Below are 26,950 nucleotides of genomic sequence, written 5' to 3'. Positions count from 1 at the left end.
TGAAAATAAACATGGCAAAGAAATATTTTGTCATGAATCAAAAATTTTAAATTATGTACTGGTTATTCTTTTAATGTATCTAAAAATCTGCTCTATAGGAAATGGCATGAGTTGCCATTTCCTATAGAAATTGAGTAGCCTATGTATCATGTGTAGTTCATATTTTTAGCCTCAGTCCTTCCAAGGTCATCACTTCTATTCAAGAGCTGTCATTTCCTTGCAGATGTCTGTGATATGCAGTGTCTCTAATTGCACTTATCAGTATTAACAAGAATGTTACTTTAAAAATCTGTACACAATTTACTCTCTTAATCACAGCTTGAAGCCACACATGATGTGCTTTTATTAATGAGAAACTGGTCATTAACCAAACCATCTCAAAACACTTTTTCTTAATACTAAATTTAGGAGGGAAAATGAAATAGTGCAACCAGTTCATGGAAGCAATCATTAAAATCTATAAAAGGAATCATCTCATTGCTTATTGGGTTTAGGTTTATATGTAGCTCCTAACTTTTTTGATGAACTATGTTGCTAATACTTAACGTCTGTTTCTGTTTTCTCTAGTGAACTGAATGTAGCTGCTGTTGATGCAAATCTCACATTAGCTGTGTCAAAAAACGTGGCAAAGACCATCCAGTTGTATGGTGTAAAATCGGAGCAGCTTGTAAGTGATAAGTCATTACTTGTATAATGTTCATGATTCTCTTTAAAATTATTGTGCAGTATTTGACTATAAATACTGAGTTGACTATTATCTTAATGGTATTTTTACTTGAGTGAAATTTTGGGATGTTTTGATGAATTGAAACCAGGAAAAAAGCTAAATCTATTTTAAAAAGACCCTCCTATCCAAATTAAAAAGATTTAATGTGGCAAAAAGCAACTCTAATTTAACTATAGATGGTAGAAGATATTTACACACAACACATTGGTAGAAAGCTAATATCCAAAGTATATACAGCACTAATAAGCTCGGTAACACCAACAAAAAACTCACAACTCCATCAACAAATGGGGAGAAGGCAAAGACAGATGCTTCCACAAAAGGACATATGTGTCCCTCTGGGTATAAGAAAATTATTATTTACTATTAAGGTATATGCAATTTACTTACAGGTATATGCAAACGTGTTCATTGCCACTTATTATTAGGGAAATGCAAGTCAAAATGATAATGAGATATCATCTTAGACCAGTGAGAATTGTATATATCAAAAATTCTGGAAACAACTAGTGTTGGTTGGAATGTGATTAAAGATCAGGTACCTTCATTTACTGTTGGTGGAATGTTATCTGGTTCTGTCCCTATAAAAAAAACAGTAAAAAGGTATCTTAAAAATACAAAAACAGGTCTTTTATATGACAGTGACTTCTCTTGTTGTCTACCCCCCAAATTTAAAAATAAAACAAACATTAATTTGAAAAGATACACACACACCCATGTTCAGTGCCTCACTTAGTACAATGTAGCCAGGGTAATAAAATCAACCCAGATATCCAAAGACAGATGAATGAATAAAGAAGGTGTGGTATGCAATGGAATACTATGCAGCCCTACAAAAAGTATTGAACTCATGCATTTTGTTGTAACTTGGATGGAACTGGAGTGTATTGTGATAAGCAAAGTAAGTAAGAGGCAGAGGGACAAATGCCGTATGATTTCATTCATCTGTTCATATAGGGAAACAAGACAAAGGAATGGAAGGTATTAGATTATGGCAAACCCCTAGCTCTGGATTACAGAATGAAGAATGCTAAGTAAAGGGTAGGAGTAAAGGGGAGATGATGTAGATTGTATGTAACATAAAGTGAAGGCTAAGTAAAGGGAGATGATGTGGATTGTATGTAACATAAAGACATTGGTCAAGGGTCTTGAACGCTTTGGTGGTGGAGGTAACTGGGAGGGAATCTTGGGACATGATAAGGGGGATGCTGATTCTAGTGGTAGGTGTGAAAATGGAACATGTATGACTTGATTATTAACAGTATGGTAAATCACAGTGCCTAAATAAAATATGTACTAGACTGAAGCACTGTCGTCCCATCATTCATCGATTTGCTGGAGCGGGCACCAGGAATGTCTCCATTGTGAGACTTGTTATTACTGTTTTTGGCATATCGGATGCGCCACAGGTAGCTTGCCAGGCCTGCCATGTGGGCGGGATACTCTCAGTAACTTGCCAGGCTCTCCGAGAGGGATGGAGGAATTGAACCTGGGTTGGCTGCATGCAAGGCAGATGCCCTTCCCGCTGTGCTATCATTCCAGTGTAGTTTAGTGGTAGAGCATGTGCTTAGCATGCATGAGGCCCTGGGTTCAATCCCCGGCACCTCCATCTTCTGGGTTCTGCAGGAGAATTCCTGTTTCCTCCTAAAGGGTTGCTTGTTCATGTGTCACTCACTTGAAGTAAATAAAATGTAGAAAGAAATTATAAAAATAAATTACGAGGGAAAGAAAGGGCATTTTTTAATCTTTTTGAATGTAGATACATTTATAAGGCTTTTTAAAATTACATGATCTGGGCTGGAAAGCTACTAAGAGGTTCAAGCACTTGCCTTGCATGCAGCCAATCTTGGTTCAATCCCCAGCGCACATCTGATCTCCTGCTCTCCTGAGCACAGAGCCAGGAGCAATCCCTTAGCATTACTTTGTGTGGCCCACATTTACCATCGCCTCCCCCAAAGTACATGTGCCACTGTGTAGTCTTAATTATTATCGATCAAGTTTCCACTCTCTGGGACCACTTCAGGTGTCATTCAGACATCAAATTCTTATGACTTTGACTGAAATGTTAAAAATGATTGGAGGAAGTAAAATGTTTAAATTTAAATAGAGAAATGTTGATCTCTTAAAATTTCTAACCTTATTTATTTATTTATTTATTTATTTTTGCTTTTTGGGTTACACCCAGCGATGCACAGGGGTTACTCCTGGCTCATGCACTCAGGAATTACTCCTGGCTGTGCTCAGGGGACCATATGGGATGCTGGGATTCGAACCCGGGTCGGCCGCATGCAAGGCAAACGCCCTACTTGCTGTGCTATCACTCCAGCCCCCAAATTTCTAACTTTAGATCCTAGTCCCTTAAACTGTTCAGGGGGAATGTTGTATGAAAGTTTTGTTTAAAAGATAAATTATTGCATAGTATCAACAAATGATTGATTTGCAATCATTTTTTTAATAAGAATTTTATTTTATTGAATCACCATGTGGAAAATTGCAATGCTTTCAGGCTAAGTCTTAGTCATACAATGCTGAAACAACCATCCCTTCACCAGTGCCCATATCCCACCACCAAAAAAAAAAAACCACAGTACACCTCCCATCCCGGCCCCCCCCCGCCGCGCCCCCCCCCGCCCGCCCCGCCTTGTAACTGATAAATTTCACTTTACTTTCTATTTACTTTGGTTACATTCAATATTTCAACACAAACCTCACCATTATTGTTAGCAGTACCCCACTAGAGTCAGACCTGTTGTGAAGAGAAATGAGGTCGGTTTTGAATTTCTGTACTTTAACAACTAAGTCCAGGGAGATTTCTTCCGGATATTGGATCATTGCAAGCTTGTAAACCCCATCTGTGGTCCTCATAATATGGCGGTCTCCACGCCCTTCATCCCCGGAAAGGGGGAGGCGAGAAAGAGAAATACCTTTCCCCTCCTGGGTGGGCATGGGGTCTCGGCTTAGTTCTCAAGCTGGAGACATTCTGCAAGAAGCTGCCCATGTCGAAAGTGGTTTAGCTGGGTCTGAATTCATGCTCGTGCAGCTGCGGAGGGGCCGCACATGCATGCGGCCCCCAGGATCACCGCATTCATATTTTTTATATCAGAGTTATATAAAAATTTCTCAGGCAAAACAGGTCACTAATGGAAAAAGTTTAAGAAAACTTGCTAGAATTCAAAAGTTTTTCTCTCTATTCTGTTTGAAACAGCTGTTTTGCATGTGTTTAAAATAATAACTATTGGTCCAGGGATGTGGCTCTGTGGTAGAGCACTTGTATGTGTGTGAGGCTGGTTTAATCTTTATCACTGAAAAACAACAACAGAAAATAATAGCTGTATATGTGAGTTATTATCTTAGTTTTTTATTAATTTTTAAAGTTAAGGACAAGTGTATATTTATGCTCACTGAAAATCTGGGCTTTAGTATTTAAAATGTAACTTGATGAAATAATTTTATAAAATATGCTTAGCTGATTTCTCCACTATCTTTATAGATAGTAGCCCACCTTAAATTCAGTTTAGCTTTAGACTACTTCCATTTGAAACATCATAGAAAAAAATGGTCTGGTTTTACCCAAATCATAGTTGTTTGAATATTTTCTGGAATAATTTTTAGAGTAGGTTGGCAACAAATTAAAATGAAGCAATTTGCATAAATTATCCTTTGCCGTATCATGAGACATCCTACTTATAGTTACAATGGATGACCAGATTTTATTTGCATATAAATATGGAGCTATTTTCCATTTAATTGTTCTTCGAAGTCTTGACAAATAATTTTGATGCATCTTTTTATTAAACTTTGTTTATTGAAACTGGCCTTACAGAGATGATAAAAATAGGTAAATTAAATATCTAATTTTTCTCCTAAACATTTTTATGGAAACATTTTTATAATATTCATTAATTTAAAAATAGTCTATTGCTATAATGAAATTCACTATTCTATTCATTAGTTTGTTAATAAAAGTGATGAGGAAAAATAATTAGATGTTTCTACCTTAGGACAACATTTTAAGGAAGAGCCAGCAGAAGTATAAAAAATATTTGGTTTTCTTAGCAGGAGAGGACAATGATAATAGAATTATTGCCTTTAGTCAACTGTTCTAAGGTAGAAAAACATCTAATAAGGATGTATGTTGACATTTTAATTTTATCAGAAAATCTCTTTGATAAAATTAAAATGTCAGTAACTTTATGTGATCGTCTCAATACTGCTGGTAAATGGGCTGAGAGACAGAAAGAGAGGGTGAGGAATTGGGAGAGAGGGAAGGAGAATGAACATAGATTTCTCCAGAAGGGAAAAGTTGAGAGTACATAGCTCAGACTGAGATGCAGGCAAATCCCCAAAGATAGAAAATGCTGGGAAAGACATCACATACACTTTTTGTTTTTCTCTTCTTTTTTCCTTTGGTTTTGGGGTGACACCTGGCAGTACTTAAGGGTTACTTGTTGCTTTGCACTAGGAAACTACCCCCAATGGGCTCAAGGGACTGTATATCCCATACAGCTGGGGATTGAACATGTCCACATATCCAAGGCAAGCTCCTTACCTGTTTTGTCTCTCCAGCCCATGAAAAGAAAACTTCTTGGCAGATGTGCCAAGGTGTTCAGGGGCTCCGGGGAAAGCTTCCATTAATGCCATCGATGTGTGCGCCCTGACAGTTTGTATGCTTGGGCCCAATACTGCAAGAGACCATCAAAGCCACATTCAGCATTATTCAGGGGCCACCAGACACTACCTACACCTGGCAGTGCTGGTAGGGGGTGCTCTGCAGTGCCAGTGATTCAACTAAGGGTTTCATGCATGCCAGGACACATTCCAACCTTTAAAGTCATTGAGATATATCCTTTCACATACACAGGAAAACTCATTTCTTTTCTACTTCATTATTTTTAATGTTCTGGAATATTGTGGAGTAAGGCAAATTATATAATGCCCATATATGCATACAATCTTAAATTATTCTATTATTACATATATTTCATAAGGCTTTTTATGTTATTAGTTACCAGAGCAATATATCACACAAACCTAGAGGAACAAATCCTTCAATTTTTTTTTTGACTCTTAAGTAGTACTGAAGTATTCATTTTCATAAGATGAAGGTAGTTCCATAAAATAATTACCTTATTTAGCATTTGTAGTAGCATGTATTGTACAGATCCATTTACATGCATTACCTAATTTTTTCACAACATGTGAAATGGAAGTATTAATATCTGCCACTTTAGATTTCAGAAATTGAAACTGAGAAAGGTTAGTAGCATGCTCAATATAGACTGCTAAATACAGAATGCCAGCTAACAAGTGTTGGAACTAGCATTCAGATGCAAATTTGATACGCAACAAAGCTTAAGAACTCTCCTGATTCTGTTCTGTACTTCAACATAAATGCACTTTTCTTTATTATTTAGAAAATGTATACATTTTTGTGATTCACTTACTTGCTTTACAATGTGTCATAGAGAACTATGTCTACTATTTTTATAGTTTCATATACATACTATAGTAGAATGTATACATATGTAAAAGTATGCATATATATGTGTATATATATATATATACATATAGCCTCTTTTATAAAGACACTAATCCTTTCAAGAATTCTTTCTTCATGCCCTAATCACCTGCCACAAGGTTCATCTTCAGACCATTAGGTTTCATTAGATTTGTTAGGATGTAAGTGTTCAGGTGGTAGCAGATATTTAGCTGCTTTCTTACTTTCATTTAGAAATAATAAGAATTTTGCACTGAGCTCTCTTTTTGAGAGATAAGGTCTCCCAAACAGTACTCGAGGCGCCCTGGGGCCTGATGACTCTCTGCTAACTAAGCCTGATGGGTTTAGTGCACAGTGCACAGTGATACTTGGGCCTTTTGGTGCTGGAAGGCCACCCCGACTTGGAGGCATCTAGTGTTTCACCTGTTGTTTTTGATGCTTGGGGAGCGATGAAATGCTGGGGATTAAACTACGACTGGGCAAATGCCAGGCATGCATGCCTGTACTGTCAGGGCTCTAGCACTGGATTCTCACATGCAAGGTAGAAGCAGTAGGATTTACTTCCTACTGTACTTAATGTAGTATTATCATGTGAACAGCAAGATTTTAGGAGCTCTTTTGAAAATGATTGCTTGTAAAAACAAGGAATGTCAGTGTTTCTAAAATTTTCAGGAAAGTTGTTTAATTCTCTTACAGAATTTAGGAATAATTACTGAGTGGAATATTATGTTCAAGACACACAGATATAGATGTAATATTTTATGACAGACAAAGCAAATTGATAATAGATGGTAATGCATTGGTAATTTATTTGTATCATACTATAATGTGACATTTACCAATAAGAGAAATTACTAGACTAAGGAAAATTTAAATCAATGTTTTACTTATCCTCTCTTAATAAGATATTAAAAATTAATTTGTAAAGGGATTAAGATAGCTTTATAAACTATCATTTTGTTAACCTCTGTGATAATTATATACAGGTATATTAAATGTTACTTTTTAAAGGTAAATTGTTAGGGCATTTTCCAATAATAGGTTTATAGGATGGTTTCAGGGAAAATGACATATAGAGTCTTAGTGTAAATGTCAAATGTTATAAACTGTAAAAAATAGATTGGCATTTAATTAGGTTGCAGACTATTTGAAACAATAATAAGAATGACATTTAAGGGGATGTTTCCACTTCAATGCAGGGTCAGTAGCTGTGTATGAGGTCAATAGTTCTAGATGCAGTAGTTTTCTTTTAAGCTTTGTGAAAATGCACTTTATTCTTTGTATAATTTCATAAGTAATTCGGAGACTTGACATTTCTGTAATAGAATGAAATCTATATGTGTGATCTTTAAATGATGATAAAGAAACATGATTTCAGCCTTTTTTTAGATTTGAAAAGATTATCTAATGAATATTTAAATGTTATCTACCTGGATGCTGGTCCATATACTAGAAGGTAGTAATTACATATTACTAAGATTCAAGTTAATAGAAGATTCAAATTATGAAGTCTCTTGAAAGAGTTTTTGTTATGTTTAAGCAGATGAAACATATCAGTAGACTCTCTTGGATTATATGTGTATTAGCCATAAATATGCAATGTATAACTTACATTCTTGATTCTTTACACAACCTTCAATATTTTCTTCTTTTCTTACCTTGTATTATTTTAGGATCATTGTATTCATATACTGTTTTTCTCTGACATATATCATTTAGCCTAATGTCTTCAAAGACCCTTTCAAGTTGTCATAAATGGCAGAATTTTCTCATCTTAGTGGCCAGTATTCAAATGAATACCATGTAATTTTGTAATCCATTCGTCTCTCTGTGGACATTTGTTTCCTTATCTTGGCTATTTTAAATTTTGCTGCAAGAAGCATGGAAGTGCATATATCTTTTCAACATATACTTGTTTTCCTTAGATAAATACCTAGGAAGGAAATTGCTGAATCATATGATAGGTCTATTTTAATATTTTGAGGAAACTTTGTACTATTTTGTATAGTTGTAGGACCAGTTGATATCAACAGTGCATAGTTATTTTCCCTTCTCTTGATAAGCTATTCTAAGGGGTGTGAGCTGATAACTCACTGTGATTTTGATTTGAATTTTCATGATTATCAGTGATGTAGAACATCTTTTCATAAAATCATTGTTTGTTGTGCAGGAGAGAGAGTACAGATGGTAAAACACTTAACCTGGCACATGGCCAACCCCAGTGAAACCCCCAGCACCACATATGGTCCCTGGGCATGGACAGAATACCTGAGCACGGAGCCATGCAAAAGCTCTGAGCACTGCTGGGTGTGGGCCCAAACCTCCCAAATAGAGACTGACTAGACTTCTTTCCTAGAATTCTTTCAAACACATCTAATATTTTTGGAATTGTGACCTTAACTCTAAATCATGCCAGTCCTTGCAGGGCATAGGAAGAGCTTTGAATGAACACTCAGAATGCAAGATGAGCCATTTAGAGGTAGAATACCAAAGGAGGAACTCTCACTTAAATGATAGAATGGAATGAAGGAAGTAATAGAAAGCACAATTGGAAACATGTAGGTAAATATAATCTCTAATTGTAAAAGATAAGAAATAACTAAAACTATAGCTGTACTGTAACTTCACATTAGGTCTGAAAATAGAGAAGAGCAGTGAATTATATTTTATTAATTATTTTATCAAAACCAGTCCCTCCATATGCAGGGCACGTGTATTTTCAGCCTACATCCCAGCTCAAAGGGTGATGAATCTAAAAGTATTCTGAAATGTATCTATTTTTCTCAGAAACTGTAAAGCTCTATATACTGTGACTTAAATTGATTGATTTTTCACAATGGTTACCACTAAGAGAATAGAAGTAGAATGCATAACTTCTAAATGAATTGATGACAAAATGTAATTAAAAAACTTAATGAAAGGATTAAAAATATGCACAATAAGGAGAGCACAAAACAAAAACAGAATCACACAAACCAGAAGTTCAGTAAGATGGTTTCATCTTACTTTGGTATTAATAATACTTACAAAGGTATTGATGATCACAGCAAGTGAACCTCTGTAAATAGACAGGCCACTGACATTTCTTATTTTGGAAAATATCAATACCTAAATTCAGTTTTGTATGGTATTGTATCCATGTAATTCTCCCCCCTACTCCCTCTCTCTCCCTTCCTCTCTTTCTTCATCCCCCCCTTCTCTCTCCCTCCCTTTTTCTCCCTCCTCTCTCTGTATATATAAATACATATAGAGGATTGGAGAAAAATAGGTCAGGAAAATACTAGTTAGATGAAAGCTAATACCACTATATTAGCATCAGATAATAGAGATTCTTAATTGTTTGAGAATAGGACAAAGGTGTCATATAATGAGTGAAAGAACAATTGACTAGCAAGGTGTAAACAAAATAGATAGAATTATAGAGAGCAAATCCACTACCAGAATAGAAAGTGGTAGTTGCAGTGTTTATCAGGCTACAACAGACTGGTGCCCTATGGAACGGCCTCAAGATTCTTTTGCAGAGATTTAATGTCATTTATGGCAGATACAGACACAGAGTGACTTGACAGGTTTTGCTAATAAATTGAGAATTATTTAGATAATCAGTGCTCTCAATTACATAATTAACTTTTGTTTCTGTTGACATTATAAACTATTATCCTAAGATTATTATATAGAGAAAACTTCATTGGGTTAGAGTTAAGCAATTGAAAAAAAAACCTAAGATCTTAAGATTATCTTTAGATACAAAGAATGATACATACAGCATTATAGGTTTAATTTTATTAGAATTTTGTAAATCTGTGAGAGTAAAAGTATGTATACAAATAAATGAACTGATGATTTCTGAAAATTTTGTTAGCCTGAATAATAAAATTATAGAATTTTCATTTCAGTATCCCTGATAGTAATGAACCACAATCTTCTTTAAATTCTGTGATTGACAAGGTAAAGAGAAAAGGAAGTGAAATTATCAGTCACGCACGGGGGTGGGGTTTGGGGGGTGAGGGGTGGGATGTATACTGTTTTTTTTGTTTGTTTTTGTTTTTGTTTTGTTTTTGTTTTTATTGGTGGTGGAATATGGGCACTGGTGAAGGGATGGGTGTTTGAGCATTGTATAACTGAGATATAAGCCTGAGAACTTTGTAACTTTCCACTTGGTGATTCAATAAAATAAATTTAAAAAAATAAAAAATAAAAAAAAATAAATTCTGTGATTGAGGTAAAGGCTGTATTTAACTCAAATTACGCTAAGTTAAAGAGGCCTTCTTCTCTTTTCTTTATTTATTTGTGAAGCTTTTCTATTAATTTAGAAATTAGTCATAGTATTCATTGCTGGGAAATGAAAAAAATCTCACGAGCACCTACCTGACAGTAAACAGTTCTTTCTTCTTCAAATAATTAAAAATATGCAGCCTTGTAAGACACTAAAGTTAATTAACAAGGCCAATATTTAGGAGCCAATGATTGGTGTCATGGGTAGGTGGAAGTTCCATCTGTTCTTGAAATATAATGGCCTTTGAAGAAAAATAAAGCAAAAGCTCTAAATGATTAGTTCTTTTCCAATTGTATATGCTTTAACCACCTGCTAGAGTTCTCAAATCCTATGTAGGATTTATACTAAAAAGACTGGATTAGGAGGGATCTAGAGGTGGTAAATGAGTAAGATAGTTTGATGAAAAGGTTTTGTAATAGGAATATAGGATGTCTGTATTACAGCTTTGAATTAAAAAGCTATTATTTTATTTTTGTGTGCTTGCCTTGAACATCTTTCTTGTATAAATGAGATTCTATTTTGTTTCCAGCTTTTTTGTTAACTGTCCAGAAGGAGACCCATCTCAAGCTGTGTCATCTCTTTGATAACGCCATTGTGTGAAGGCTGAGTCTTATGTAAAGATGTAATATTAGCCATTGAATCTGTCCTGTGGTTTAATGTGTCTTATTTTTAGGTAAGATAATAGATTGTATGGGGCTAGAGAGCTGGTGCAGCCTTGCATGTGGCCAACCCAGATTTTATCTCTAGCACCCCATATGGTCCTCGTGAGCCCCGCCAGGAGTATTCCCTGAACACAGCCAGGAGTAAGCTGGGTGGGACTTCAGAACGAAACAAATCACAAATTGTAGTAGCACCTTTTAAAAAATCAGCCAAATAAATTGACCAATTTAATAGTTTGACATATAAAGGCAAGGGATGAAATGCAGACATCCTCTGAATCACTAGAACTGAGATGCCCTTTTGATGCATTAAAACTGTACTTAACTCTTAGCATCATCTCCCAACTTTAATGTGGTTAGTCCTCTTATTTTCCACCTTACAGCTATTTAGACCAAAATGAGGGAAAATAAGAAAATAGCAAAAAAATAAAAAGCTGCTAAAATCTTAGGAAAAGGGGATTCATAAAATGTAAAGAAAGAGAAAACACAAAATTTCCAAGGATATTTTTATCTAAGAGTATTTGTTGAGTGAGAAAGCAAGCCAGTAAAACATCCTGCTCAGCCCTAATGAAGTCACTTTTCAAACAAAAGTATGCGTAGGGCTAGGGATGTAACTCAGTAGTAGAGCCCATACATGCTTCACATGTTTGTGGCTCCAGATTCAGTACCCCAAAAGCATAAAGATAGATAATAACACAAAACCAGTGAGTGTGTACTGGTTAACTTAAATGGTTAATTTAAGCAGAATCTACCTTTTATGTCATATTTGTTTCACATACTTTATTGATGAGTCCAGGGAAGTGCTATTTAAAACCATACAAGAATTTTCTTGTAAATATATATGATCATTTCAGTACCTAAGAAAGTTAGTTGCATTTGTCAGGGTACAGTTAGATTGACATGCCAGAGAAAAGAGAATTGCTATGTATACTTATAGATTTGTCTTGTGCTATATTTTGCAGTATATTTTGCAGTGCTAAGTTTTGATTCTATATGAAATTTTGAGTGTCTTACCAGCTATATCTAGTATTAGAAATGTTTGATAATTTAATTGACTATAGATAAGCAGAACTATTATACATGCAGATACATGCAGTTTTATATTTTCATAGAGTAAACGGCTTATAAAAAGCTACATGAAAAGTTTGTAAATTTTCTTATTTCTGAACCTGAACCATGTAATCATTGATAAAAGTATGTGATAAATGTATATATTAAAATAATTTATTTTCATCTGTTCTGAAAATAGTAGAGTGAAAAGATTCACTTTCCCAAAAACCTTCTTTTGGGCAGTAAACAGTAACCAGAGGAATTTATCTTCTCATATTGTCTTTTTCAAGGATCATATTTTATAGGTTTTATTCTTACATCAATTGAATTATATTATAAAGTAACTTATTGTTCCATAAATAACCTTTTAGTTAGTATATGGATTTCTATGATGCCCTTTAGTAGTATTTTACAAAACCTTCCTCTTCACTTAATGCTTCATTTTAATTTTGGTTTAGCTGATAATCTTTAACATTTTTTAGGTGCTATTTGCAGTCTTTATGTAAGAAGAAACTGATGTAAATACAAATATTCTCATATAAGCATCTTCACTTTCACTTCACTGTGTGGGTTGCCTAATATTACCATTCCTCTCTAGTTCTTAGATGTGTGTAGCTTCCCAGTTTTTCTGTTTTCTAATAGCCTCCTTGTGCATGTTAACACTAAATATTTCATTACAGTATATTTTAATAGTGGACTATGAAGGATGCAGCAATTTTGAAGCTCTTGAATATATTGCTCATTAGCATCTCTTGACCTGGAAAACATTAAATCAGTCCCGGAATACACTTTGCATCATTATCCCCAATATCTAGAAAAACTGATATAGCATACAGCAGGGACTACAAATAGGTTTCATCTCTTGGGTCAGGTTTAAGCTGACAGAAGTGAGACCATCATGGGACCAGACTAGCCGGGCTGGCTGCTAATGTCTTCTGCATATGTAAGAGGGAGTGAGACCATCAGGAGACCAGGCTGGCCAGGCTGGCTGCTAATGCTTCTGCATATGTGAGAGGGTGTGTGACAGTCTGAGAGTGCCCTTTCTTCTTTACCTTAAAAATTTCATTAACATTTTCAACTCATTATTTGTGTTTTTTCCTGGAGTCACAGAATAGGATAGAATGCATGTATTGAAGGAAAAGATTTTGTCAATCTAAGTTTAACATTAAAGTTAGTTTTGTAGGACCAGAGGAATAATACAGGGGTTATGGCACTTCAATTCTGTGCAGCCAACCTTGGTTCAATTCTAATCAGCACATGGGAGCAACTCTTTATCATAGGACCGAGAGAGGCCCCCTGAGCACCACCTGATGTGGCCCTGAATATAAGTAAATAAAATTAGTTTTATATTGTAATGCAAACATTTCGACCACTTTGATAAAATAAACATGCATACGATTACATCTGAAGATTTATCAGAATTTTAAAGTTTTTGTTAAAAATACCTGACTTAATGTTATCTTAATAAATTATGATTTTTTTTTTAATTCAGTACCTGGCACCAACTGTCAGGATATGCTTTAAACCAAAGGTACATTGGTCACACAATTAAAAGAACCTAATTTAAGTATAAATCTATTTTTCCATGTTTTCATTCAAGGAAACATGTTAGATTGATATGCATTTCACATCCATGTACTGTAAGTTCATAAAATTCTAGGTTTTTTCTCATTTATTTTATATATGCTTGCAGAGAAGTAGTTACAATTACAAGCAAGTGCTTGTAGGAAGAGTTGCTTAATAGTCTTGACATGTTCTTCACAAGTGAAATTACAGGAAAGCACTAGTGACATTTTCATAATAACTGGAAAGCAACTTAACTTTCCATTTATACCTAGAGTTGTCAGTTACATTATTTTTGCTTCTAGCCACCATGTCTGATGGTTGGGACATCTTGATCATTTCACCTGTGAATTAATAATTAGATAAAAGCATTCTTCATGTTAACTACCTTATCACTGTTTTAGGAATTCTGCCTCAGTGAGTTTTTCATGCATTGAGTTCATGTTCTGTTTCTGTTTGAGCAGATGCATAGCATTCCAATTTCTGAAAAAGTATTTTCTTCACCAGATAGTTAAGCATAAAAATGAATAATATGTCTTGTCATTTGCAGATAGGAAACATTTAAATCATTATTAAGAATTCATTTAGCCATTGAATTCCATGTGTATGTGAGAGAGGGGGTGAATGTGGGGGGTAGAAATTTTAAAACTAATGCAACTCTGCTGTGTTCACCAGTTTGTACATTTCTCATCACTTTGAATGTTGAAACTCTTACCTCTCTAGTTTTTGAGCTCCTGATGCTTAATAGACAGAGTTATGTTTTCTCTCTCCATGTGATACTGTTACTGTCAAATATGGTGGACTTTGAAATAGTAATCATGGAAAGCTATTACTCCGGCCCTTCAGTCATTCAACAGATATCTAATGAGTATCTTTTACTTTAAAAAAAAAAACCTTACTGAAGGATTTCCAATGTTTCCACTTTTATTCAGTTTAGTTTTAGGAATTCTAGCAACAGCAGTCAAGCAAGAAAAGTAAATCCAATTTTCCAAATTTGAAAAAAAGAAGTCAAATTTTCACTGTTTGCAGATGACATGTTAATATACATAGAACACTCTAGAGTACACACACACACACACACACACACACACACACACACACACACCAAAGCTTCTAGAAATAGTAAGATAATACAACAAAGTAGGCAGCTACCAAGTTAACACACAAAAATCTGTCTCAGTCCTATATGCAAATAATGAACTAAGAACAAGCGGTCCCAAAGCATTACATACCTAGGATTCAGTTTAACAAAATATGTGATGTAGCATGCATATTTTAAGTTACTTAAGAAAGAAAATCTTTGGAAAGTGAAAAAATGTTCCATGTTCATGGATTGAAAGAATTAATCTCGTCAGTTTAACCTACTTAAATTATTTTATAGATAGAGCACAATTCCCATCCAAATTCAAATGACATTCTTCAAGGACAGTCAATAATAAAGTTTGTGGGGGCTGGGCTACTAGCATGTAAGGTACTAGCCTTGTACGTGACCAACCCCAGTTTCATCCCTGGTGCCCCTGTGCCAGAAGTGATCCTTGAGCACAGAACTAGGAGAAATCCCTGAGCACTGCTGGGTGTGCCTCCCCCCATGATAATTACTATAAAGTTTTATGGAGCCATAAAACACCCTGAATGCCAAAGCCATACTGAAAAATAAGAAAGTAGAAGGTGTTTCATTACCTAACTTGAAAGTTTTTTCGCAAGCTCTTAGGGCATCCATAACTCATGAATTTTGGTAATTTTTCTTTATTTACTTTTTTAAAAAACAGCTTTATAAAAATATAATTCACCTATTCTGTGTGTGCACTCCAGTGGGTTTCAGTATGTTCACAGTCAAATTTAGATCATTTCATCACCCAGTAAGGAACTTGCCCATTAGCAGTCGCCCCTGCGCCACTCTTTCCTTTACAGTCGGCCTCTTAGCTACTGGTTGTCTCCATGGACTTGATTAGTATGGAGATTTTAGATAAATGCAGTCATTAGTCATAAGGCTTTTTGTGATTTCTTTTACTTAGAATGTTTTCAGAGCTCCTTAATGTTATAACATATATCAGTTATGGGAGTTTCATCCTCCCTTTATCAGACACCCTGTTTTTTCTTTCTTCTGAGTAATGTTTCATTTTGTTGAATTTTATCTATTCATTAGTTGGTTGACAGTTGGGTTATTTCCATTTGGGGTCTATTATGCTCTGAAATAATACAGCTTTGAACATTTGTGTAAGAGTTCTTTTATAAATGTGTTTTTATATCTCTTATTTATTAACATGGAGTTGAATTGCTGGGTATAAATCACTCTGTGTTTACTTTGGATGAATGCCCAGACTGTTTTCCAAAGTAGCATCTTCATTTAACTTCTCAGCAGCACTGTACAAGGCTTGCAGTTTCTCCACACTTGACCAATGCTTGTTATTATCTGTGATATCGGTGTGCCTTTTATAACACCAAGAATACTATCAATTCTTTGCAGTAAAATATCTCTGACCTTTGCTAGCAAAAAGCCTATTCCTTAAATACATTTTTGTAAGATTAATGATAGATAAAAATACATTTTTTCAGTCATTGCTTTCATATTATTTGGATAAAAACCCAGCAGTGGGATAATAGGATAATACAGCACATCTGTTCTTTGTCTTTTTTTTTTTTAATTAGTGAATCACCATGAGGGTACAGTTACAGATTTACACATTTTCTTGCTTGTGTTTCTGTCATACAATGTTTGAGAACCCATCCCTCCACCAGTGCCCATTCTCCATCACCAATGAACCCAGTATTCCTCCCACCCCCCAATCCCATCACCTCCCACCCCATCCCGCCTCTGTGTCAGGGCATTCTTTTTTGCTCTCTCTCTCCTTTTGGGTGTTGTGGTTTGCATTAGGGGTATTGAGTGGCCATCATGTTCAATCTATAGTCTACTTTCAGCACACTTCTCCCTTCCAGAGCGGGTTTTCCAACTACATTTTACTTGGTATTCCCTTCTCTATCTGAGCTGCCTTTTCCCCCAGCATGTGAGGCCGGCTTCCAAGCCATGGAGCTAACGTTCTGGTACTTATTTCTACTACTCTTGGGTGTTAGTCTCCTATTCTGTTATTTTCTATTCCACAGATGAGCACAATTGTTCTATGTCTGTCTCTCTCTCTGACTCATTTCACTTAGCATGATACTTTCCATGTTGATCCACTTATATGCAAAGTTCATGTCTTCATCGTTTTAACAGCTGCATAGTATTCCATTGTGTAGATGTACCAAAGTTTCTTTAACCAGTAATCTGTTCTCGGGCACTCGGATTTTTTCCAGACTCTGGCTATTTTAAACAGTACTTCGGTGAACATATAAGTGCAGATGTCATTTTGTAGTTATTGTTTTTTGCTCTGACCATTACATTTTTATTTAAATGCACTTAATTTAAATAACATTATGCTGTAATATTAAATGTTTCAAGTATGCATTACTGAAAATCGTCTTGGTTTTTTTTCCGAGGTATCTGCATATGCTTTACTACCATGACTCCATTGATTAACATTTCTCCTTACAGTTGATAGGAATTTTCTTTTCACCACATCTTCACAAATACTTTGGATCTTATTTTGTAATTTAAAGTTTTCCTATCCCTTCCATTTACTGTTCTACTGCCATCACATTGTGCTGTCTGGTGGGGGGAATCACACAGTTGTTACAGCACTGGGGCTCAAACACTTGTTTGCAGGGCACTGGGCGTCACAAACTTGTGGCACTAGGATCACAGTTAGTGCCAGTTCAGTGCAGTGTCAGGGTCAGATTTGTGAACCACATCTCCAGGTTTGTGTATACATATGATACACAAAATCTTTTTTTCCTCAGTCAGTGGGATGGCTTTTTATTTTACTGATCATTTCTTTCACTGTACAGAGCCCTTTTAGTTTAATGTAATTTCTTTTTTTTTCTTCACTTTTGACTAGAAATCATAATTTTAAATATGTTTAACAATTGACCCCCAAATATACCATAACCACAGATGTCACTGACCATTGCTACTTCATGCCAAAGTAGTTTATTGAGTAACCTTCCCCCGATCCATCCCCACCAAAGGACAGAGTCCCTCCTCTGCTCCCTCTTGGGAACTCAAGCTACTCACCACGTTATAGATCAAACTGTATTGTGTGGGGAAATAAATCTGGAAGTCTAATAAGTCTAATCATTTTAGCATATTTTATAAAGGGAAAATATGGCTTTTTCAAAGTGCCAGCTTATAAATTACTATTTTAGAACACAACTCAATTGCAGGTTGATGACTCTGTGTCTTTGAATAAAGGCAAATAAATTAAGAGTTATTTAACCTGATGTCAGAAGCCTTCTGGTAAGCATAACAGTCATCATGATAGTTTACCATCCGAATGAGAGATTATTCTCTTTAATTATAATTTTAGTGATTCAAATTTATATTTTAGGGCTAGGGATGTAGCTCAATGGTGTGTCCTTTATTCAACCCAGATGCATACATGTATGCACACAAGTAGGTAAATTTTTAGAAACTGTATTACTGTAAGTAGTGATTGGTAAAGTGAGTATTGAGTTTAATTTTGAAAGTATTTGTGTTTGGGGCTGGAGAGATAGCACAGCAGGTAGGGCGTTTGCCTTGCACCTGGCCGACCCGGGTTCAATTCCCAGCATCCCATATGGTCCCCCGAGCACCACCAGGAGTAATTCCTGAGTGCAAAGCCAGGAATAACCCCTGAGCATTGCTGGATGTGACCCAAAAATCAAAAAAAAAAAAAAAAAAAAGAAAATGTGTGTTTATCAAAGGGGAGAATAAAAAGATAATTACTGTTTCTCTTGTATTTTATTTGGCTCCCTGTAACAAAGGAAAGAAGTTGACTCAACTCTTTGAAGTCTAATTTTTTATGTTTGAGACCTGCATTCATATTCAGTTACTTTTATCATGTTTATTTATCCTCCTCAAATTTAGTTTACCACTAAGGTGTTGTTGTGCTTGGTGCTGGAGCGATAATACAAGCAGGTAGGCCATTTGTCTTACATGCAACCAACCCAAATTTGATCCCCAAGACCCTATATAGTTTCCTGATCACTGCCAGGAATGATCCCTGAGAGCTCAGAGCCAGAAGTAAACCCTGGCCTTTGTGGTACCCCCCAATATATATATAGTATATATATAATATATATACTATATATATATATATCATCATCATCATCATCATCATCATCCCATTGATCGTCGAATTTCTCGAGCGATCTCAGTAACATCCCCATTCGTCCAAGCCCTGAGATTTTAGAAGCCTCTCTCTACTCATCCTTCCAACGATGCCGTACTGGAGGCTCTTTCAGGGTCAGAGGAATGAAACCCAGCTTGTTACTGGTTTTGTCATATTAATACACCATGGGGACCTTGCCAGGCTCTCCCATGTGGGCAGGAAACTCCCAGTAGTTTGCCAGGTTCTCCCAGAGCTCTGGAAGATGGATTAAAATATGGTCAGTGTGAGAAGGTTTTTATGTGGATTTTTTAGTAGTGATTTTAGAATAAGTCAGCAAAGCATTTCATGTTCTCTTCCCTGAAGAAACCCATGTTTTATTTATTTTAATTAATTTTTTGATGGGTTTTTGAACCACACCCAGCATTGTTCAGGAATTATTCCTGACTCTATACACAGGAATTACTTCTAACAATGCTCAGGGGATCATACGGGATGCTGGGAATCGAACCCAAGTTGACCAAGTGCAAAGCAAACACTCTACCTGCTGTACTATTGCTCCGGCCTCCCAAACTCATGTTTTAGAAGTAAGTTAAAGGTTTAGGAGTAGAAAGTTCTTTATATCACTTTAATTGCTCATCCACATATAAAATAACAGAGGTATTTCTTTATGAAAGTCTTTGGTCTATAAAAGGAACAGTAGTAATGATATGTTTTCACTATCCATTCTACTTGCAATTAAATAAAATGCAATACACTGTCGGATGTATATAGGATGTAGATTTATCTCTTCTTCCTTTTTTGATGGGTTATTCTGAGTTTGAAAAAACAGGTTGTCGGTAATTGCTATAAAGAATTTCTTAGGAACACTATGTAGAGAATGCATCAAAATGATAGCACGCAGTGGGCTTCTGGGACATACCTGCCTCAGGAGTCTATCAGCTAAGAAGTATTAATGGAGAATGCACTTCCTTTGAAAGATGAGTGGCCTTTCGCATCCTGGATGTTATCCTCTTTATGTGTGGGTTTGGTTTGGAGATACACACAATGGTGCTTAGAGCATTTGCAGTGCTGGAGTTCAAATTGAGCTTGGATGCTTGCAAGATACTTACAGCCTTACCCCAGTACTATCTTTCCAGTCCCATTTAGTGTTATCTTTGGAGAAGTTCTTGGCTGGGACCAATGACCAACGTTTAGCTGTGACCTGAGAATATTCAGTCGGTATTCTCTCTGACAGGATGGCTTGAAAGTTTTCCACTTCTTTATGAACTGTCATCTTAGTAACTCATTTTTCTGTTGCTTTTCGTACAGCTCTGCACACAAGGAGATGCAAGTCAGGTGATTGGGCCTCTTACAGAAGGGCAAAGAAGAAATGTAGCAGTCGTCAATTCACTGTTTAAGCTGCACCAATCAGTGACAAAGGTAATCATTGTCTTTGTATTAATTGGGTTCTTTTGACTTTATTTTTGGGTTCTTCCTACAATTTGTGAATTGTTTAATTTTGTAAAAATAGAATATAGCACTGTTGCAGTGTTGTCCCATTGTTCATCGATTTGCTTGAGTGGGCAACAGTAACGTCTCAATTGTGAAATTTGTTACTGGTTTTGGCATATTGAATATGCCATGGGTAGCTTACCAGGCTCTGCCATGCGGGTGAGATACTCTTGATAGCTTGCCAGGCTCTCCAAGAGGGAAGAAGGAATCGAACCTGGGTCAGCCACCTGCAAGGCAAATGCCCTACTCGCTGTGCTATCACTCCAGTCCAAAACATAGAATGTAGTAATCATAAAATATGCTAAGAAATTAATTCCTTAAAATCTTTGATTCTTACTTTTTTTTTCTCTTTTTCTTTTTTCTTTTTTTGGGTCACATCCGGTGATGCACAGGGGTTACTTCTGGCTTTGCACTCAGGAATCACTCCTGGCAGTGCTCAGGGGACCATATGGGATGCTGGGAATTGAACCCGGGTCAGCCTCATGCAAGGCAGATGCACTACCTGTTGTGCTATTGCTTCAGTCCCTGATTCTTACATTTATTTGTGTACTTTTTGTTTATATCTTTCTTTTAAACAAATGAACTGGGGATGGAGCGATAGTACAGCTGGTAGGGCATTTTCCTTGCACACGGCCGACCCGGGTTCAATCTCCAGCATCCCATATGGTTCCCCAAGCACCACCAGGAATAATTCCTGAGATCACAGCCAGGAGTAACCCCTGTGCATTGCCGGGTGTGACCCCAAAAGCAAAAAAATTAAATTAAAACACATGAACTATAGTTTCTCAAATTTTGTAGTTATAACAGAATCTGTTGAACAAGCTATTTAATTTTTAACCTATTTAAAAACCTAATTTGGTATCACTGTGGGTGGTAGTAAATTTTAGCAAAGCTAATGACAAAATAAGAATTTTTAAGCTTCCCACCTTGTCAAAAAGGTGGTAGGTAGCTCTGCACTGAAAAGTTAGGGGAAACTCTGTTACGGTGAATTCTTTGTTATTGTTTTGTTTCTGGTCCATACCCATCAGTGCTCCAGGCTTATTCCTAGCTTTGCACTCAGGAATCACACCTGAAAGGGCTTGGGAACTATACGGGATACTGGTGACTGAACCCCAGACAGCTGTTTGTAAAGCAAGTGCCCTATTTGCTGTACTATCTCTCACGACCCTGAAAACTGAATTTTTATGATAAAATAACTGACTACTTTCAAGTAGTGTATATTCTTTTTTTAACTTGTTCTATTAATGCATTTAAAAAATATGGCTAAATATTTGCTTTTCTAGTGTCTACCTGTGATGACCTATATTCATAATTACTAGGGCAGCAGAGTTTTTAGCCTCGTCTTTGAGTGTTGACTCAGTTTTGTTTACTTTCTAAAGTAAGGTTATTTTCAAAATAGTAAGTGGTAAGATAGAATTCAGAAGACCTAAAAGAAGCTAAAGGTTTGGTGAAATTCTAAAATCCTTGACGTCTACGAAGTGCTTTAAGCTACTAAATTGAATTCTTGAGTAATTATAAGTGACTATTACTTAAATTTATTTTTTATTTATAATATTTATCAAATTCTTTAACCAACAGATTTCCAAAGGCAAATACTTCACATGTTAGACAAAAGATATTTTAAAGTTTTATTAGCAGTTAAATTTCAGAGGATTATATAACAAACAAAAGTAAATCAATAAGGGCTAGAAAAATAGTACTAGGGGAGGGCACTTGCCTTGCATATAACCGACCCGGGTTCCATCCTTGGCATCCCATTTGGTTCCCTGAGCATCGCCAGGAGTAATTCTTGAGTGCAGAGCCAGGAGGAACCCCTGAGTGCTACCAGTGTGTCCACCTCGCCCTGCCCCCAGCCCCCCAGAAAAAAAAAAGCTAAATCAATAAAGTGAATTATGTATTTAACACTTGTCTTATTGCCCTAAAACATAAAAACAATGAAAAACTATATAGTTCACCCTGATTTCAGTGTCTTTACTGGTACTTTCAGAATTTTTCTTGATATTCATATTGATTTGTAAAAACTGTGCTAAGGGAAATGATATTTGTGTTTTAAAGAAGAGAAAATTTGGTCAGCCTAAATAAAAGTGAATGTTTATTATTTTTACTTAGAAGGAATAAATAGATAATACAATTTTAGACTAACCTTTTAACTTAAAACTTTAAAATTCTTATTGCCTTGATTATTTAAAGTTTTCTTGCTTAAATATAACCTATTTTTAACATATATTAAATGCTTTGATATTTTTGAAGCACATAATGATATATGTGGGGTATGCAATAGGCTTTTTTGTATTATGACTGAAATTAGTAGTTGTAAAAATAACTGATTTATATCAAACTCTAACTGGGTCAAAATCTTGTTCTAGGTGACTTCCAGTCAGAGCTCCTTTCCACCCGCAGCTGAGCAAACGATAATTTCAGCCCTGAAGGTAAAAAAATAAAATTAATTTTTGACTCTACAGATGAAACTGGATTTTAAAAATAATTTGTTTGGCTGAGTGGGAGATGTCATATTTTAAAAATAATTTAAAATCCTCGAGGTATACTAAAAGTAGCATGTTGGTAATTAGCCTGAAGAGAGAGCACACATGTGTGTTTATGGTTTCTAGAATTTAAAAATAGACCTTGTTGGTGTCTACAGATTGTGCTCCACAGAAAGTGGTGAGTACACAGAAACAGCAGCCTCTGGCTCAGGGCTCTACGGCCTTGTATTTTTACCAACAAAGCAGCCATTCTCCTTGAGGCAGATTTTTTTCCCCATGAGAGTGTTTAACAGCACCTGCTTTTTACTGTCATGAAAAGGAGCAGCTGCTGCTGGTACCTGGTGCTAAAGTTTTGCTGTTAAAAATCGGTACTGTTTAGGCCAGAACCCTACAATAAAGAATGCTCAGACCTCAAATACTGATAGTGCCAGAGTTGCTAAGCTACCATAATGGTGCAGAAGGCCTGTAGTGTGAAACTAGAAATATTACCAGTTTCTCTATAGTAGTAAACAATGGGCACTTTTTAATACCAGGAAAGTTTGATAAAAATATAATAGCATGAGATTCGGGGCCCAGGTGAGAGTACAGCAGGTAGGGAATTTGACTAGCCTGTGTCCAGCCTGAGTTTGATCCCAGGTACCCCATCAGTCCTGGGCCCCACCAGGAGTAACCCCTGAATGCAGAACCCAGAGTAAGCCCTGAACACAGCCACATGTGGGTCCCAAAACAAAAAAACCAATAAATAAAATACCTGTTTCTTTAATTTAAAAATCTGACATCAGGGCCATATGTAGCTGACAGCATGTAACTAAAAAACAAGAAAATTATTTCTTTTTAATAGAATAGATAGGCTTTATTTTACATATGATGCTTACCACTTACAGACAGTATCAAATAAGGACTGATATAATCTTAACTGTAAGTTCCACAGTTTGTCCTTATTTTCTAGCACTGCCTTTCAAATATTTTTAATCCTCTTTCACAGTAAGAAACACAAGTTAGGGCCAGGAAAGTAGGACGCTGGGACATCACGTGCCTGGCATGTGTGAGGCCCTGGGTTCCATCCCCAGCACCTTTAAAAACAGAGAAGAAAAAAAATCCACTGTACTTTTTAATGCCCTACACAATATGTGAACACTTAAAAGTATATTTATGTAAAAAGAAGTTTTTTTAATCTTCCTTTCTGAATTTTATGCCTATATTTTGATGCTTTGTTTTGTTGACAGTGTTGAATACAGTCGAATACAACTGGTGAGAGTGGACCTTAGAGTCTTCTTCCAGTCAGGGGAAATTCTGCAGGACTTTATTATTTTAAATGGGAGCTAATTAGTTAGAGATTTTTCTTAGATGGTGTTTATTTATTTATTCAAATTTTTTTTATTTGAATCACAGTGAGATACACAGTTACAAGTATGTTCATGATTTGGTTTCTGTTATATAATGTTCCAACCCCCATCCCTTCACCAGTGTACATATCCCACCACCAATGTCCCCACTTTCCCTCCTGACCACCCCCCCCCTCCACCTATCTCTGTTGAAAGCACTTTTTTCTCTCTCTCCCTCTCTCCCCTCTCTCTTCCCTTTCCTTTTGGGCATTATGGTTTGCAATACAGATACTGAAAAGTTACCATGTATATCCCTTTATCCACTTTCCACTCTCAGTTCTTGTGCAGAATGATGATTTCTCACTATTATTGTTATGCTGGTCCCTTCTCTATCCTAGTTGCTCTTTGTCCCACGCGCATTTGTGGCAAGCTTCCATGAGGTGGTCTTTAAAAACTCATTTTAGGTCCTGTAAATTCATTAATTTACTAATTGTTTTAGTGGCCCTACTTCCCTTCCCACCTAGGTAACAGGTGGGTTTGGGTAGACACAACTTCTGCTCTATTCTGGTCAGTTTTTTCATTTTTGACCTGTTCCTCTCTGGCCAAATTCCAGAACCAGCCACTCTAAACTCCCACCTCTGTTAACTTCTCTGGTTACCTACTCACATTTCTAACTTTCCTGTCACTGCAACAACACATCAAGATATAGAGCATTTCTTAATTCCAAGGTTATAGGGAATGCAAAGCAGAAACTGCAATTTAGCCCTTATATATCACAAGATTTTTACAGTTATATATGTTGTTTTGTCTACATATTTTGTGTATTAAAATATCTTTTTATTCATCTGTTAAAATGATCTGATGGCTTCTCTCTGTTCTTATAGTAGTTTATAGGAATTTATTTTCAGATGTAAAACTGACCTTCGTCACGATATATTACCCTTTCTCTATATTTCTGGATTTGATTTACTTTATTTTAGTTGGAGATATGGTGTCCTTATGTTGTCTTTGATTTTGGTAAAAAGAGAATTCTGATCTTCCTATTTAGGTTTGAATGTTGCCCTCCTCAAAAAATTGGTGTAGAGGGGCTGGAGAGATAGCACAGCGGGTAGGGCGTTTGCCTTGCACGCGGCCGACCCGGGTTCAAATCCCAGCATCCCATATGGTCCCCTGAGCACGGCCAGGGGTAATTCCTGAGTGCAGAGCCAGGAGTAACCCCTGTGCATCGCCGGGTGTGACCCAAAAAGCAAAAAAAAAAAAAAAAAAATTGGTGTAGACCTTTATTGCAAACCACAACAGCTAATTAGAGAGAGAGAACAGAAGGGAATGCCCTGCCACAGTGGCAGGGTGGGGTGGGGGGAGATGGGATTGGGGAGGGTGGGAGGGAGGCTGGGTGTACTGGTGGTGGAGAATGGGCACTGGTGAAGGGATGGGTTCTCGAACTTTGTATGAGGGAAGCATAAGCACAAAAGTGTATAAATCTGTAACTGTACCCTCACAGTGATTCACTAATTAAAAATAAATAAATTTAAAAAATTGGTGTAGAGTTTGTATTGTTTTCTCCTTAATTAATTAATTAATTAATTTTGCTTTTTGGGTCACACTCAGAGATGTTAAAACTTCATTGGTGGCATTTTTATGTAAACCTTCCATAGTAAATTCAAACTGAATATTAAATATGTTACCCCTCTCAGGCTGTGGCTACTTGTATGGATTGATGGGCCATTTGGCCAAGCTTTCCTGTGACTGTTATTAAGATGATACTGACTTGTTAATAAATAAAATGGTCCAACTAAAGCAGAGTTAAAGAATGCATAACCTACTTGATAACCCTATGTAGATTTCCCATTGGCCCTTCACATTCATGTCTAAAACTGAACTCATCTTATCTTTCTAGCTCCAGATCTGTCTAATGCTTCTGCATAGGCTATTCCGTTAATAAAATCACCAAATTATTAAATAAAAAATATAATTTTATTATTACTATCTTTTTACTCTAACCTACTCAGATCCAATTACCAAGCCAAGCTTTACTGTTAAATGCTTCCAACATATCTGTTACTGAGTCTTGCTGGGTCCAGACCCTCACTGTTTTGAATCTGTGCTATTATGCTGCTCTCCTGGATTTAGTCTTAGTTTATCCAGTCTGATTTTTGATTTTTTTTATTTAGATTTTCCCTAAATTCAAGTCTTTAAAAATTTTTGTTTCCTACTTTCTTTGGGAAATTTTCCAACTCCTTAGCAGCCTACACAGAGTACATCTGTTGCCTCTCTCACTTTGCATAATATGCAGGTACCTCACTCTGGAGTCAGTGCTTTGCAGTTCTGCCAAAATACATCAGGTTTCCTAGGTCTTGGTGCCTTTAACAGATGCCTTCCCAGGCCCTCCTCTCTCCTCTCTCTCTATGTCTCTCTCTGTCTCTCTGTTTCTCTGTCTCTCTGTCTCTGTCTATCTCACTCTCTTGCTTGCTTGCTTTCTCTCCCTCTTTCCCTCTCTATCTTCCTTGTATAAGTGGTGTGGTTTTATCTGAGATTTAACAGCTGGAGATGACATTGGGAATTTAATGAACGGAGCTCCTTAACCCTTCTCATTGCTTTCAATCACTTAAACAGGCCAAGCCATTCCTCCTCACTATATGTCATCATCATTGGGACATACATAGTATATTTAGATTTTAGATTTTCAGTGTATA

General features: G+C 36.2%; 1 protein-coding gene across 1 annotated transcript in view; it reads left to right on the top strand.

Annotated features, from left to right (window-relative positions):
• COG5 (component of oligomeric golgi complex 5) overlaps positions 1-26,950 on the top strand; it is a 230,955-nt gene that overhangs the window by 169,616 nt on the left and 34,389 nt on the right. The window contains exons 14-16 of the mRNA XM_004602261.3: positions 568-667; positions 20,267-20,377; positions 22,816-22,878. Of these exons, the coding sequence (XP_004602318.2) occupies positions 568-667; positions 20,267-20,377; positions 22,816-22,878 (274 nt within the window). The remainder of the gene's footprint in view (positions 1-567; positions 668-20,266; positions 20,378-22,815; positions 22,879-26,950) is intronic.

This window comes from Sorex araneus, chromosome 1, assembly GCF_027595985.1.
Source record: "Sorex araneus isolate mSorAra2 chromosome 1, mSorAra2.pri, whole genome shotgun sequence".
In the NCBI taxonomy this organism is placed as follows: Eukaryota; Metazoa; Chordata; class Mammalia; order Eulipotyphla; family Soricidae; genus Sorex; species Sorex araneus.
The sequence above is the reverse complement of the archived record's forward strand: the minus strand, read 5'-3'. Positions and strand labels throughout refer to the sequence as shown.